Consider the following 13,574-nt stretch of genomic DNA (forward strand, 5'->3'; position numbering starts at 1 on the left):
ACCTCTGCTAAGGCATGTGGACGTGAGGCCAGTAGGCGGCTGGTCGGTCTTTGGCCTTCATGGTTTGTCACGCCACGGATTAAATTTTTTATCATTAGGATTGTTTACTTTAGTTTTCAGACACGAGTTAAGTAAAACCAGATATAATTATTGAAATCCGTAACGATTAAAAGAAACTGATTGAACGAAGAAATATCAATTTTCCACCTTTGAAGCTATCAGCTATGTTTTTTTTTTATCTTTCTGATAAAAGTAGATATGGTGTTTCACTTCAATTGCTAGTAAATCTAAAAGTTCTTCTGTTATGATCTGAATACAAATTACTCATTATCGCTTTATAAGAGCTACCAATACCATTGCATATTCACAGAAAATAATAAAGAGAATAGGAACACAATGTATCTGACTTTGACGAGGAAGTTAATAAATTAACTTATATATGCGGCACAGTGAAACGATACTGGAAAGAAAACTAAATTAGATTTTTATGAAGTAATGGCGGTTCCCGTACTGCCACACGAAGCATTATTCTGAACATTAAGCAAGAATGAGCAAAGAAAAATGGAGGCCGCAGAAATGAAATTTTTAGAAAATGTTACGGGATAAACTTTACTGGGTAAAGATTAATTTTTTGGTCTTACAGAACTATTTTATGGTTACCATTGTTTATTAATGGAGAAAAATTCGCTCCTGCGCCGGGGATCGAACCCGGGACCCCCAGTTCTACGCACTGGACGCTCTAACTCTGGGTTGAGCTTCGGCGTAGCTCAGTGGTTAGAGCGCCCAGTGCGTAGAACTGGGGGTTCAGGGTTCGGTCCCCAGCGCCGGAGCTAATTTTTCTCCATTAATAACCAATGGCAAACTTTACTGGACAAGAAGAGAAATGAAAATATCAGGAGAGAAGTCAACGTCTTCAAATTAACTGAAATATTACACCAATATAGAAAGAACTAGAACCAACATGTCTATCGGATGGAAGAAAATCACATTCCGATTCACTCTCTCTTTTTTACTTTATTATGTTTATTATTATTTTTAAGCTAATATTTGTATACCGGTATGTATTTTTCTGTATATGATTTGATCCTGGTCGAGTGGAAGAGAAGGCCTGAAGGCCTTAACTCTGCCAGGGAAAATAAAACTATTATTATTATTATTATTATTATTATTATTATTATTATTATTATTATTAATATTAGAGTATAAACCTAAGGACTTAAATGTTGGCAGACCGAAGAGGAGATAATATTTACAACTCTAATTCAAGATACCGGAACGAAGGTTACTCCCTTATGATGATGATGATGATGATGATGATGATGATGATGATGATGATGATGATGATGGTGAATAGGAACGCAACAAACCGAATACTCGGGAGTTTACTGTATTACTGTATTTGTGCCGAAAAAAGTTAAATAGTTTTCTAACATCATAATACTTTCTCTTTACAGACTGTAATGAGAAAATAAAAGATGCTATATTAGCTGATACACTGTACACCACAAATAAACAATGAGAATGAGTTATTGGGACTTGTGTAGGTGTGTGAGCTTCTCATATATAAAACTAAGTATAAAATCTGCATAAGGTGGGGTAACACTGTTACCCCCCATAGTAAGTCCTTGTGAAATGCGCCGACGGGGTTGGAGGAGTAGCTGAGACGGCTTGCGAGCGCTGGCTACGTGGTGCAGGTGGCGGCAGTATGTACTGGCTAGGCTGCGGATACCCGTTCACAGGCCGAACCTGTGCTGCGTCCGTCTGGCGGGCTGCATACCTCGGAGGTGAAGGGGGCACAGGCACGCTGTCTCTATCAGGAGAGGCTGCGACGAAGGCTCCGGTTGCGGGGTTCTTCTGGGATCTGTAGTTCGTTCTCTGACCTGGCACCAGTGCTGAAACAGAAAGTTATGATGAAGTGAAGCCTAATGTGCTGAAAACATACGCTTATCTTTTCATCATCATCATCATCATCCATCATCATACGTTCCGATAATAAAGAAATGAAGGGTTCAGAGCCATAGTGGGCCAAGCGCCATTTATTAAAAACGGAGAAAGAAAGGGTTAAAGTTAAGTGAATACCATAGTTTAATGAAGATTGACATATTATTTAGTTTTAATGAGTATACTTTGTATTACTTGCTATATGTTTTCCATTGAATTATGGTAATAACTTCATTTTAACCTTTGTTTTCTACGGTTTTAGTAAATGGCGCTTGGCCCCCTATGGTTCTGAACCCTTCAAATGTTTATTACATTATAGGTCTGTATTGTGTAACTTGTCGAGATGGTCTTCTTAAATCCATTCGTAATACTTATAAATAAGCCAGTCCTACTTGTACTAGCTATTCTTAACTACCATTTTGTTATTATCGGAGAAAAATTCGCTCCGGCACCGACAATCGAACCCGAGTCTCCCAGGTCTACGCCCTGGGCACTCTAACAACTGAGCTACGCCGAAGTTCAAACCCATCCCACCGGATTGAATCTTTCTACTTTGATTCTTTTTCCTTTGTGCCCTTACTCCGTTTTCGACATATATGTTGATATATATTTTAAGTCAATAGTCATCACACAAGGAGCGCACTCAATTGAGTGACTTGGTGGCCGGGATTCCTACAGTATATGCACTGTTAGGCGAATAATCTATGTAGAGATTAATTGTTGGTCCTACAGAATTATCTGTGATGGTTAACATTTTATTAACGGAGAAAAATTCCCTCCGGCACCGACGATCGAACCCGTGTCTCCCAGTACTATGCACTGGGCACTCTAACCACTGAGCTACGCCGAAGTTCAAACCCACCGCACAGGATTGTATCTTTCTACTTTGGTTCTTTTTCCTTTCTGCCCTTACTCCGTTTTCGACATATATGTTGACATATATTTTAAGTCAATAGTCATCACACAAGGAGCGCACTCAATTGAGTGATTTGGTGGCCGGGATTCCTACAGTATATGCACTGTTAGGCGAATAACCTATACTTACTTACAAATGGTTTTTAAGGAACCCGCAGGTTCATTGCCTCCCCTCACATAAGCCCGCCATCGGTTCCTATTTTGTGAAAGATTAATCCAGTCTCTATCATCATATCCTACCTCCCACAAATCCACTTTTATATTATCCTCCCATCTACATCTCGGCCTCCCCAAAGATCTTTTTCCCTCCGGCTTCCCAACTAACACTCTATATGCATTTCTGGATTCGCCCATACGTGCTACATGCCCTGCCCAACTCAAACGTCTGGATTTAATGTTCCTAATTATGTCAGGTGAAGAAAGCAATGCGTGCAGCTCTGCGTTGTTTGACTTTCTCCATTCTCCTGCAATTTCATCCCTCTTAGCCCCAAATATTTTCCTAAAAACCTGATCCCCAAACACCCTTAATCTCTATTCCTCTGTCAAAGTGAGAGTACAAGTTTCACAACCATACAGAACAACCGTGATATAACTGTTTTATAAATTCTCTCAGATTTTTTGACAGCAGACTAGAAGACAAAAGATTCTCAACCGAATAATAATAGACATTTCTCATATTTATTCTGCGTTTAATTTCCTCCCGAGTGTCATTTATATTTGTTACTGTTGCTCCAAATATTTGAATTTTTCAACCTCTTCGAAGGATAAATCTCCAATTTTTATATTTCCGTTTAGTACAATATTCTGGTCAGGAGACATAATGATATACTTTGTCTTTTCGGGATTTACTTCCAAATCTATCGTTTTACTTGCTTCAAGTAAAATTCTCATGTTTTCCCTAATCGTTTGTGAATTTTCTCTAGGCGAATAATCTATGTAGAGATTAATTATTGATCCTACAGAATTATCTGTGATGGTTAACATTTTATTATTAACGGAGAAAAATTCGCTCCGGCGCCGAGCTTCGAACCCGAGTCTCCAAGTTCTACGCACTGGGCGCTGTAACCACTGAGCTACGTTGAAGTTCAATCCACCGCACCGGATCGAATCTTTCTCCTTTAGTTATTTTCCCGTAGTGGCCTTACACCATGTTCGAGTGCGCTCCCTGTGTCAAGAAGCGAAAACATTTGTTCATATGAATACATGTGTAGTAGCCTAAGTCAGTAAAACTCTATTTTTTAATATTTCCATTTAGATAAGTCCTTCAGAGTGAAAATTATTAAAACAATTTGATTAGTTTTCTTATCATTAATATTATCGGACCTATAAAACATCAATACGAAGTCTTAAAAACTTGATCTCAAATTTTATGTAAGGAAACGTACACAAATAGTAGTTGGGGTTGATGGAGTGGAAGTTGACAGGCAGGTCCTTGTGGAGACGAGCCGATCTCTGGTTGTTGAACTCGGAGCTAGCAGTGGCTATCCCCTGGTTGGTCAATATGTTCACAGGAGGGTCGCCATGTTGCTTGATAGACTTTTGCAGTTGAAGATAGCTCAGCAGACTGTTCCCTGCCAACAGACAAACACATTGCTTCATATCTACTTACACACATGCAGTAGTTGGCTCCAGTCACATTGATTAGTTTCATACACAATTGGAAACTGTAAGAATAAGTTATACAAGCGAATATTTTATATGACTTAAGGGGACTGGATAGTCTGAGAGTATGGCTGTTGTGCATAAGGGAAGAAATTGCGCTATTACTATTCAACTATTGAACTTATCAATGTACAATTTTTACAACATGCAGACAATATTTGCAGGCATATTCTGGGTTATAGAGTACCTTTCTACCCCATATACTTCGTTTTATAAACAATTTTAAACCTGAAAAATATTAATTAAATTTGAGTTAAAAAATGGGAATTTTAGAAACATTTTTCTAAGAAACTGTTTGCACTACAGGTTCCTAAAAATTAAAGTATATTTCCAACGTAGTTGACTACATTTTCCGCCATTTTCATTACATTATTAATATTCATTCAATAGAAAAACTTATTTTCCATTCTGAAAAAAAAAATGATTTAAACATTTTCATATTTGGGGAAATTAAACTTTATCATAGATTTACTTTATCCGCATATCATCAGCTAAGTACAAGATCTCATCATAACAATTTACTCATTACACCCTACCACAAGGCATCTTTATATTCATCTTATACAGTTTCAGTTGCTAGAAATTGGAACTCGCTACCGAGTGATGTAAGGGGTTGTTGGACAATAACGTCATTTAGGTCAAAATTACATAAATTCTTACTTAACAAATTAATTGCTGATTAATATTTATTACATAGGCTATAATTAAACTAACATCTGTCCATTCTTATTATTATCATAATTTCTCTAAATAGATTTACAAAACCTCTAATGGCAATTACGTTAATATTCTCATTATAGAAATATATTTTAGACTTATATATATTTTTTTCTCCCTGTAACATAGTTCTAGTAAGCTTATTTTAAATTAATTTTCATCATTTTACTAGCTATCTCAACTCTCAAATTAATTATAATTGATTGAATTAAATTAGCTCATAAATTAAGTTACTACTTTACCTTATAGGTTTATCTAAATTTAAATAAATATGTAGTCTACTAGTCGTTAAAACTTAACTGAAAAATATTGCTGGAGAACCTTTTAAGTGTAGTGTAAATATTCGTATTTTAAATATGTGTTGTATTGATTAAGGCTGGTTGAGTGGAAGAGAAGGCCTTATGGCCTTAAATCTGCCAGCGAAAATAAAACATTATTATTATTATTATTATTATTATTATTATTATTATTATTATTACTTTATTCACTACAGAAATATAAATGAATGCAACATAATTTGTCGCAATTACTTTATTTACTGGAGAAATGAAAAGAGATAAAACAAATATATTTCTTAATTATTTTGAAGAACTTAAACTTTATCGTGCGTATGTTTTACTTCATTGCTTCGCTTGTAGGAAGTTGGCAACCCTATCCCTCTCTTCGTAGAGGGGAGAGCTTCCCTCTATACCCTTGCCAGTCGGGCGAGTGTTGTGTTGAAGTGCGGGTTGTGTGGAAGAGTCGAATAACTTTTCTGCGGACACTAACATATTAAATATACGATAATTTACTGATATATTCCATTGCTATCTCTATTTCTAATACGTACTGTTATTATATTAAAAGTGTAATTTCTTGTGTGCTAATGTTGAATACTACTAGAGAAGAATTCAAGTCTTGAAAGATTGTAAGTGAGATGCTGTGGGACGATTTTTATCTTAACTTCTACGAACATAAATAGCAAAGATATATACGTGAAGACACTAGTTTTTCGGAAACTTCTTTAGTTGAACACATTAAACAAACTGTAGGGCAGCTTTTGTTTTATGCGATCGTATATCAAATAGAATTAAATTCGATTAATTTCGGAATTCAGTAGGCTATTAAGATTACTTTATTTTATGGAATTGTGTGAATTATTAGAAGACAAGCAAATCTGGATAGGAATGTATCATATTAATTGCGATAACTAATAACTATATAAGTTTTCGTTGTAATGGACTGCACAAGTTTAACATACAAAGTGGAACGGGAAAGTTCAAGTGTTGCAAATGGAGGAACAATATTCATAAAAAATCCTGCCGAGATCCGGAAGTGGGGTAAGTGCCACTGTCAAATACTACATTATTTTGAGTCTAATATTAAAAAACATGTGTTAAAACTATTATTTTAGTCTTTTACAGCATTGTGATATAACTACAGTGCGATAGTATTTTGTTATATACTCTTGCGTTCAATTAGAGAGCGGGTTTTCTATAGCACGTAACACTAAAGGCCAATTCACACAGGAATAGTTTACAGGAGTCAAATGCTTGAAGCAAGTCGACTGTCCCGTGTGATGTGGTCGGACAGTCAAGTTGTCACTTGACGGTCAAGCAGAATTTGAGTTGACGACTCGTCAACTTGTGTGTCCACTTTCCTGTCACGTGATCAATTTGACTACACCACTTTCCTCGTGTGAATGCTAACTTGTAGCATGTAGCTATCTTGCAAGCAGATTTGTGGATAGTGTGCGATTGTTTAAATTAATAGCTAATTAATTTAGGTATTGACGTTAAGATTAATTTAACTTTCAAAGCCCCACTTTAACAATTACTAATTATCCTTACAAATCACTTGGATTTGTAATTCGAAATTATTCAAGCAACCACCTGTTTTTAGGTTAGATCTACACCTTGTTAGAAGCAAGTGGAATGTGCAGCAATGATTTGGAATCCTCGTTGCAAAACAACGTTCATTCTATCGAGTTGATACAGAATAAATTCATTTGGTTCCTATATTATAAGATATTCAAAATACCTTGTCCATTCCAGATCCCAACTACTTAGATTGTTGAGATGAATTTTTTGTTTCCATACGCTCAATGACAGAAGAACGACTTACTCGATATTTCTCAGAGAATTATGAACAAAAATAATACCGATTCCGCTGAAATACTCAAACTAATTCCAGTTTATATCCCTCCAAATATACATAGAATAAATTTGGTATTTAATATCTCTAGCTCGAAAAAATATCACAGCTTTTCCCTTGTTTTGGCCCTACAATTTATTATCATTTTATAAAATTTCTTTTTTTTTTTTTGTCACTACTGAATAATTATAAGCTACATCTCTTTCATGTTTTCATTTCTTTTATTTCTATTGCTAATGAGTTGCATATACCTATTTTATAACTGCTGCTCATGTGAATGAATCATTATCAATAATGAATTATAAGCTAAATTGTTCATGTATATTTATGTGAAAAAGGTGCTTTGATGGGGGTCTAGCCTGTGTACTTTTTGCGAAGGAGGGACCCGAGCTTATTGCGCTTACCGCTGATATTCTGTGAATAATATAAATTTACCTTACGATGTATCTTATAAGGTATGTGAAAGGCCGTTCTATGAACTTAACCCGGGCTATGGTATTGAGGATGATATGTGAATTAATGATAGCGAAGTAAGTCCAAAGTCGAACACTGAAAGTTAGCAAGCAATTCTGCTTCAATTTGTTGAGGGGGAGGGGGGAACTGTAACATGTCGCAGCCAGGATTTGAATCAGGGTCCGCTCGTTTGGCAGTATTTATTTATTGAATTTCCAAGTTTATAAAATCCTATTTTACCCGAAGATATATTAGGGCTGTAATTAAATCATACATATTATAGCCCTGTACAAATAGTTATATAAAATATATACGAGTACATAATTATGATATAAAATACACATATTACATTAATTGTGTATGACAATAAAAATCATATTTATATTATACAAATACAAAGATATAAGATAAAATAGATATAATATATAGAAATAGATACACAATATATGAAATGCAGACATATTACATACAGTACTTTCCCAGGACATATCACACACAGACTTGTTACTTAAAAAAAAAAGTGAGCATTTCGTGGAAATATACATATTACTTTTAAGGACGTATATGACATAAAAATGACATGAAATAGACATGACATATTAGTGCATGTTCAACACATAACACATAGACGTATTATATACAATACACAGAAAGGACAAATAAAAAGAAAAATTACATTAAAACATATATGATTTATGAAACAGTGATATTATAGCTATTATTATTATTATTATTATTATTATTATTATTATTATTATTAGTAGTAGTAGTAGTAGTAGTAGTAGTAGTAGTAGTATTTCCTTTTATTGTAGCCTGTTTTGCTCTGTTGCATGTTAGATTAATGATAAAAAATAGACCCTGAATATATACAACAACATTAACACATTCATATACCCTTTCTTTCATATACAACTTCTCTTACTATGGCAGAAACACATGAACTAGCTATTTATAGTGAATTGTGAATATGTGATATGAATTTTTGAAATTCTCTTGAACAGCATTTCTTTTTAAACATAAAACACAGGGGTTTTTCAAATTCCCCAGAACATGAGATGACATGTGACAGTAATAACAGGCGAGTTCTTTCGAAAATTGGGCAATAAAATAGGAGGTGATGAACAGTCTGGTCGCTTTCCTCGCATTTACACATGGATTCATTTACATTATTGATTTTGAAACAAATAATTAAATATATATATATATATATATATATATATATATATATATATAGACACACACACACCTCTGTCTTTCAACAATAATGCTGTTACATATAAAATAATTTAAAAGCAAATAAATAAGCAAGAATAAAACCCATTAAACAAGCCACAAAACAAAAATTGAATCTAAATAAAAAACTAAAGATAATATACAATGAAAAAAAGTAAAACCCGAATTTCTCCATGCATTTTAACAAACTTAACTTGAACATATCACTTCACAACTTCCTGAACTTTCTCAACTCTTACCGTGTTATCAGTTATTCAACAGCGGTAGACCTATCTTACCTGACCCGACCCGAGAAAGTTGGGAGTTTGTCTGGCGTGCTATAGAAAAGCCTATAGAACAAATGTAATTTACTCCGGTCTAGCTTATTACTGTCCGAACTTCAGTTTTGAGGGAATATAAAATTTTACCGTGTGACAGAAATTTGCAGCACAAAAACACTACACATTTGACATCTGTGTTACGGACAGCGTAAGATACTATTTTAACAGCGTCTGAAATTCGTATGAATTAGTAAGGGGGGTATTTTGAGATGTAGACGGTTTTTAAAAATCAAATAAACGGTTATAAAACTTGTAAACGGTTACTTCTGGAATTTTCATGATGTATGACGGATTTTTCTGTTAAAAATATTTTAAAAGAAAAAGTCTGATACATTTTTGGATAATGTCGACAATGTTGATAACATCTAGATCAATATTTCTGAAATAAGACGTCATGTGAATTTGTTAAGATATTCCCATTACAGTAATGTAAAGAGAAACAAACTTGATGCTACGAAAACTAGATTTACGCGTTCTCAGCGTCAGTATCTTACATGAACAGAGGTTTTGTTCTGTCTGTTTTTTACCTACCTGCCTGCCTGCCTGCTACACAAACTACAACATGTCTATTAACAAACGTTCTGTTGATATTTCTTTGTTAAACAATCTCGTCTTTCTGTATGAACTTTCAGCGGAGGAACTCATCGACAGCAGAGTAGCCATATCTAGAATTGTTTACCGAAGACACTACGTAGTTAAATGCCGCTCCATCTTGTATCAGGGAAATATTTACAAGAATATACTGCGGTAGTAGAAAATACATTAGAAAATCCAAATGAATTTTCTCAATTTTGAAATGCTATCCTAAAAGTGATTAAATTCAAACGTAATATATAGCAACTGGATTTCTGATCGTTTTAGTAAAATTCTTTTCGACCATACAAGTTTTCTAGAAAAATAGCCATGAATTGAGCGATCAAATGTTATTTTGTTGCACATCGGACATGCAACGTGTACTTTATACCTACATTTTTTTTTTAGAAATAATTGCTCATGCTGCATTAATGAGGCATGTGTAATCATAATAATTTTGAACATTTTTGAGAAGTATGAACTTGTGTTTTTATACAGGAAACAAATATATTTAGTTGATTTTCGTAATTTTCATATTAAAATGTCGCTATGAATAAGTTAATCACATAGGAAACATAGTGTACACAAAACAACTATGAAAAATATGCTTATCAAATGGACTTCAGTTCATGGAATATCTGTTGTAAATTGCCATGTAGAGCGAAAGAGAGTGAAGATAGTAGTTTCTCTGTTAGACTTTGCGCTATTGAACGTAACTGCAGTGAGTGGCAGGATGTATAACAAATAGACCAATATATTTTTTTATTTTAGTAGGTTATTTTACGACGCTTTATTAACATCTTAGGTTATTTAGCGTTTGATTGAGATGAAGATGATAATTCCGGTGAAATGAGCCCGGGGTCCATCACCGAAAGTTACCCAGCATTTGCTCGTATTGGGTTGAGAGAAAATCCCGGAAAAACCTCAACCAGGTAACTTGCCCCGACCGGGAATCGAACCCGGGCCACCTGATTTCGCGACCACAGGTGTGGACGGAACAATATATCGCCTACATTATTTCTGAATATACAACAAACCTGACTTCAAATGGTTTGATCAAGCATGAGAGTGGACGGCAGGGGAAGTGTAGATGCTAATATTCGCTCACTCCACAATATGGGACTCTGAACTGCTTATTGTTTACATGAAATGCTTACTGTGTTCCGTGGTATTACTCGACCAAGGCCAGTGGAGTCCTGCAGCCCGGAGCCGTGGCGCTACTGCTCCTGCGTTCGTAATACTGCATCGCGATAGTTCACATTATGCCCGCGGCTCCACTCGCCTTGGTACACAACCAGTGTTGCCAGCTTCGTGTTGTTTTCCGACTGAATCTGTTTTTTTATAACAGTTTAGTTGGCAGTTATTTACTAGTCGGAAATATAATCTTTTTAGATTGCTGTGTAGTTGAAATCTAGTTTAATTGTGGTTTATTCTTTAAATTATAATTCTGTGAGCTTTTGATGTGAGGTATTTAATTATCGTGATGCCAGGAGCACAAATTCATTTGATGAAGCAGAATTTGCAATGTCAAGGTTGGTTTTTCCTCTTACTGTTAGTGAATTTGGGAGTCGAAAGAATTTTCAGTCGGTTAAACCATGATAGAACAAAATATAGAAACAAAATGAGAGCCACCGGCGTGGCTCAGTCGGTTAAGGCGCTTGCCTGCCGATCTGAAGTTGCGCTCGGGCGCTGGTTCGATCCCCGCTTGGGCTGGTTGGTTTTTTTCAGAGCTTTTCCCCAACTATAAGGTGAATGCCAGGTAATCTATGGCGAATCCTCGTCCTCATCTCGCCAAATACCATCTCGCTATCACCAGTCTCATCGACGCTAAATAACATAGTAGTTGATATAGCGTCGTTAAATAACCAACTAAAAAAAAAAAAAAAAAAACAAAACAAAATGAGTGTTGACGTAGTGAATGCAATTTTGTGAATTTTTGCAGAATAAAATCAGCGCTGCTATAATTAGGCCTATGAACTTTCTGCATAGGTTCTTTGAAACTACTGAAGCATACAAATTATAACCAACTCAACTTCCAATGCAGCTTTAACTTCTATAGTTCTAGCAGCTCAATCTTGTGACAAAGTTATTTCTCCAATCCAGCAATCATACTCTACATTCTCATAAACTCACTACCGATATCCTATAGCAGCCGCGGCGAAAATGCGACTCACGAGCACATTGTGGCTCGCAGTGCTTTTCTCTCGCTTCCTATCTACAACCCCCACCCCCTTACTCACTGGAGTCAAACTCCGTTCTATTTGTATTTGTCTCGGACCTGCGAGTGGCGTATCGTCTCAATATCTCTCTCGAAACCATGTACCTCTATAAAAAACGAAAGTTTCAAGTAGGATGGGAGGATGCATTCTTTTGCTTACAATATGATGAAAATATTAAATGTATGATTTGTTCACAAATATTACTAGGAAAACGGTTGTATAACATAAAACAGCATATAAGTTACTACATGTTACTGATGAAACATTAAAAGGTTAAGTGTTATTATTATTGTTATTATTATTGTTATTATTATTATTATTATTATTATTATTATTATTATTATTATTATTATTATTATTATTATTATCATCATCATCTCTGTACGTCGATTCATTTACAGCAGATGTACGAATAATGCGGTTAGATTTTCAATTTGAACTCACAGGTTTACAATGTGACGTTAAATGAAAGCCAGATGTAAGGACTTGACAGATATTGGAAACTTCAAATCTTTCGAAAAAAATAAATATTTGAAGCTTCGTTCTTTCGCTTGCTCTATTGAAGCCATGTTCGCTGTAACTCACGTTTGTGAAAAATTATTTTCAACAATGAAAATAGTAAAAATCAAATTTAGATCACGACTGACAGACAAATACCTTCGTGATCAACTACGATTGGCAGTAAGTGACATAATTCCTGATTTTGAAACTTTGTCGCAGAGACATTCTCAAGACAGTTAATTTTAGGTTGTGATAATGTGTTCTATGTTTTCTTGTTCATTTCTTTCTTCGTTACACGTCCTAAACATTAACTTCCCCTTCGGTTGTCCGCCTCCCTCCAAAGGTGCTATGCACGTTGCAGCTTACACAGTGGCTCGGCGCACCATGGCCTTTTCGCCACGGCTGTCCTATAGTCAAAGGAACCCCTATGAAAGTTACTGATTATTAGGGGGGGGGGCGGATGTTGATGACCTAAAAATCTACTTAAAGTGATCATTAAAATGCTCTTAAACTAATGGAAAAATGACAAAAGTTAAAATAAAATGACATTTAAATATTATTCACAGTACTCGGACTACAACTACTTAAAAATTAGTCACCTTGTTTCAGCGACTGCCTTGCAAATCTCGGAGAGAGGAGGGAACTTCCTGAAATTTAGCTGAGATAAAGGAAAAGAACTTGCAATAAAATGAAGGTTTTAAGGGAAAACTATAGATTTTAATGAGGGTTTACAATGTGTTTCAATTTTTAAAATAATTGTTCACAGACATAAATGGATCCGAATATGGGCAGTTTCTGATAATTGAGTCTCGAAACATCCTGTTCCGAAGTAGCAGTTCAGAACAAGCAGAAGAGTGGTTAGACAGCTAGGCTATACAGTACCTCGATCATAATAGCAGTTCTATGC

The 13,574-nt window shown here is 35.2% G+C and overlaps 1 protein-coding gene across 1 annotated transcript in view; it reads right to left on the minus strand.

The window, feature by feature from the left end:
* Window positions 1-245: 245 nt before the first annotated feature.
* Window positions 246-13,574, minus strand: part of LOC138716184 (uncharacterized) — a 126,133-nt gene continuing 112,804 nt past the window's right edge. Inside the window, exons 4-5 of the mRNA XM_069849023.1 lie at window positions 4,242-4,427; window positions 246-1,892 (exon numbers count right to left, since the gene is read on the minus strand). Of these exons, the coding sequence (XP_069705124.1) occupies window positions 1,606-1,892; window positions 4,242-4,427 (473 nt within the window). The 3' untranslated portion in view covers window positions 246-1,605. The remainder of the gene's footprint in view (window positions 1,893-4,241; window positions 4,428-13,574) is intronic.

Source organism: Periplaneta americana, chromosome 16, assembly GCF_040183065.1.
Source record: "Periplaneta americana isolate PAMFEO1 chromosome 16, P.americana_PAMFEO1_priV1, whole genome shotgun sequence".
In the NCBI taxonomy this organism is placed as follows: domain Eukaryota; kingdom Metazoa; phylum Arthropoda; class Insecta; order Blattodea; family Blattidae; genus Periplaneta; species Periplaneta americana.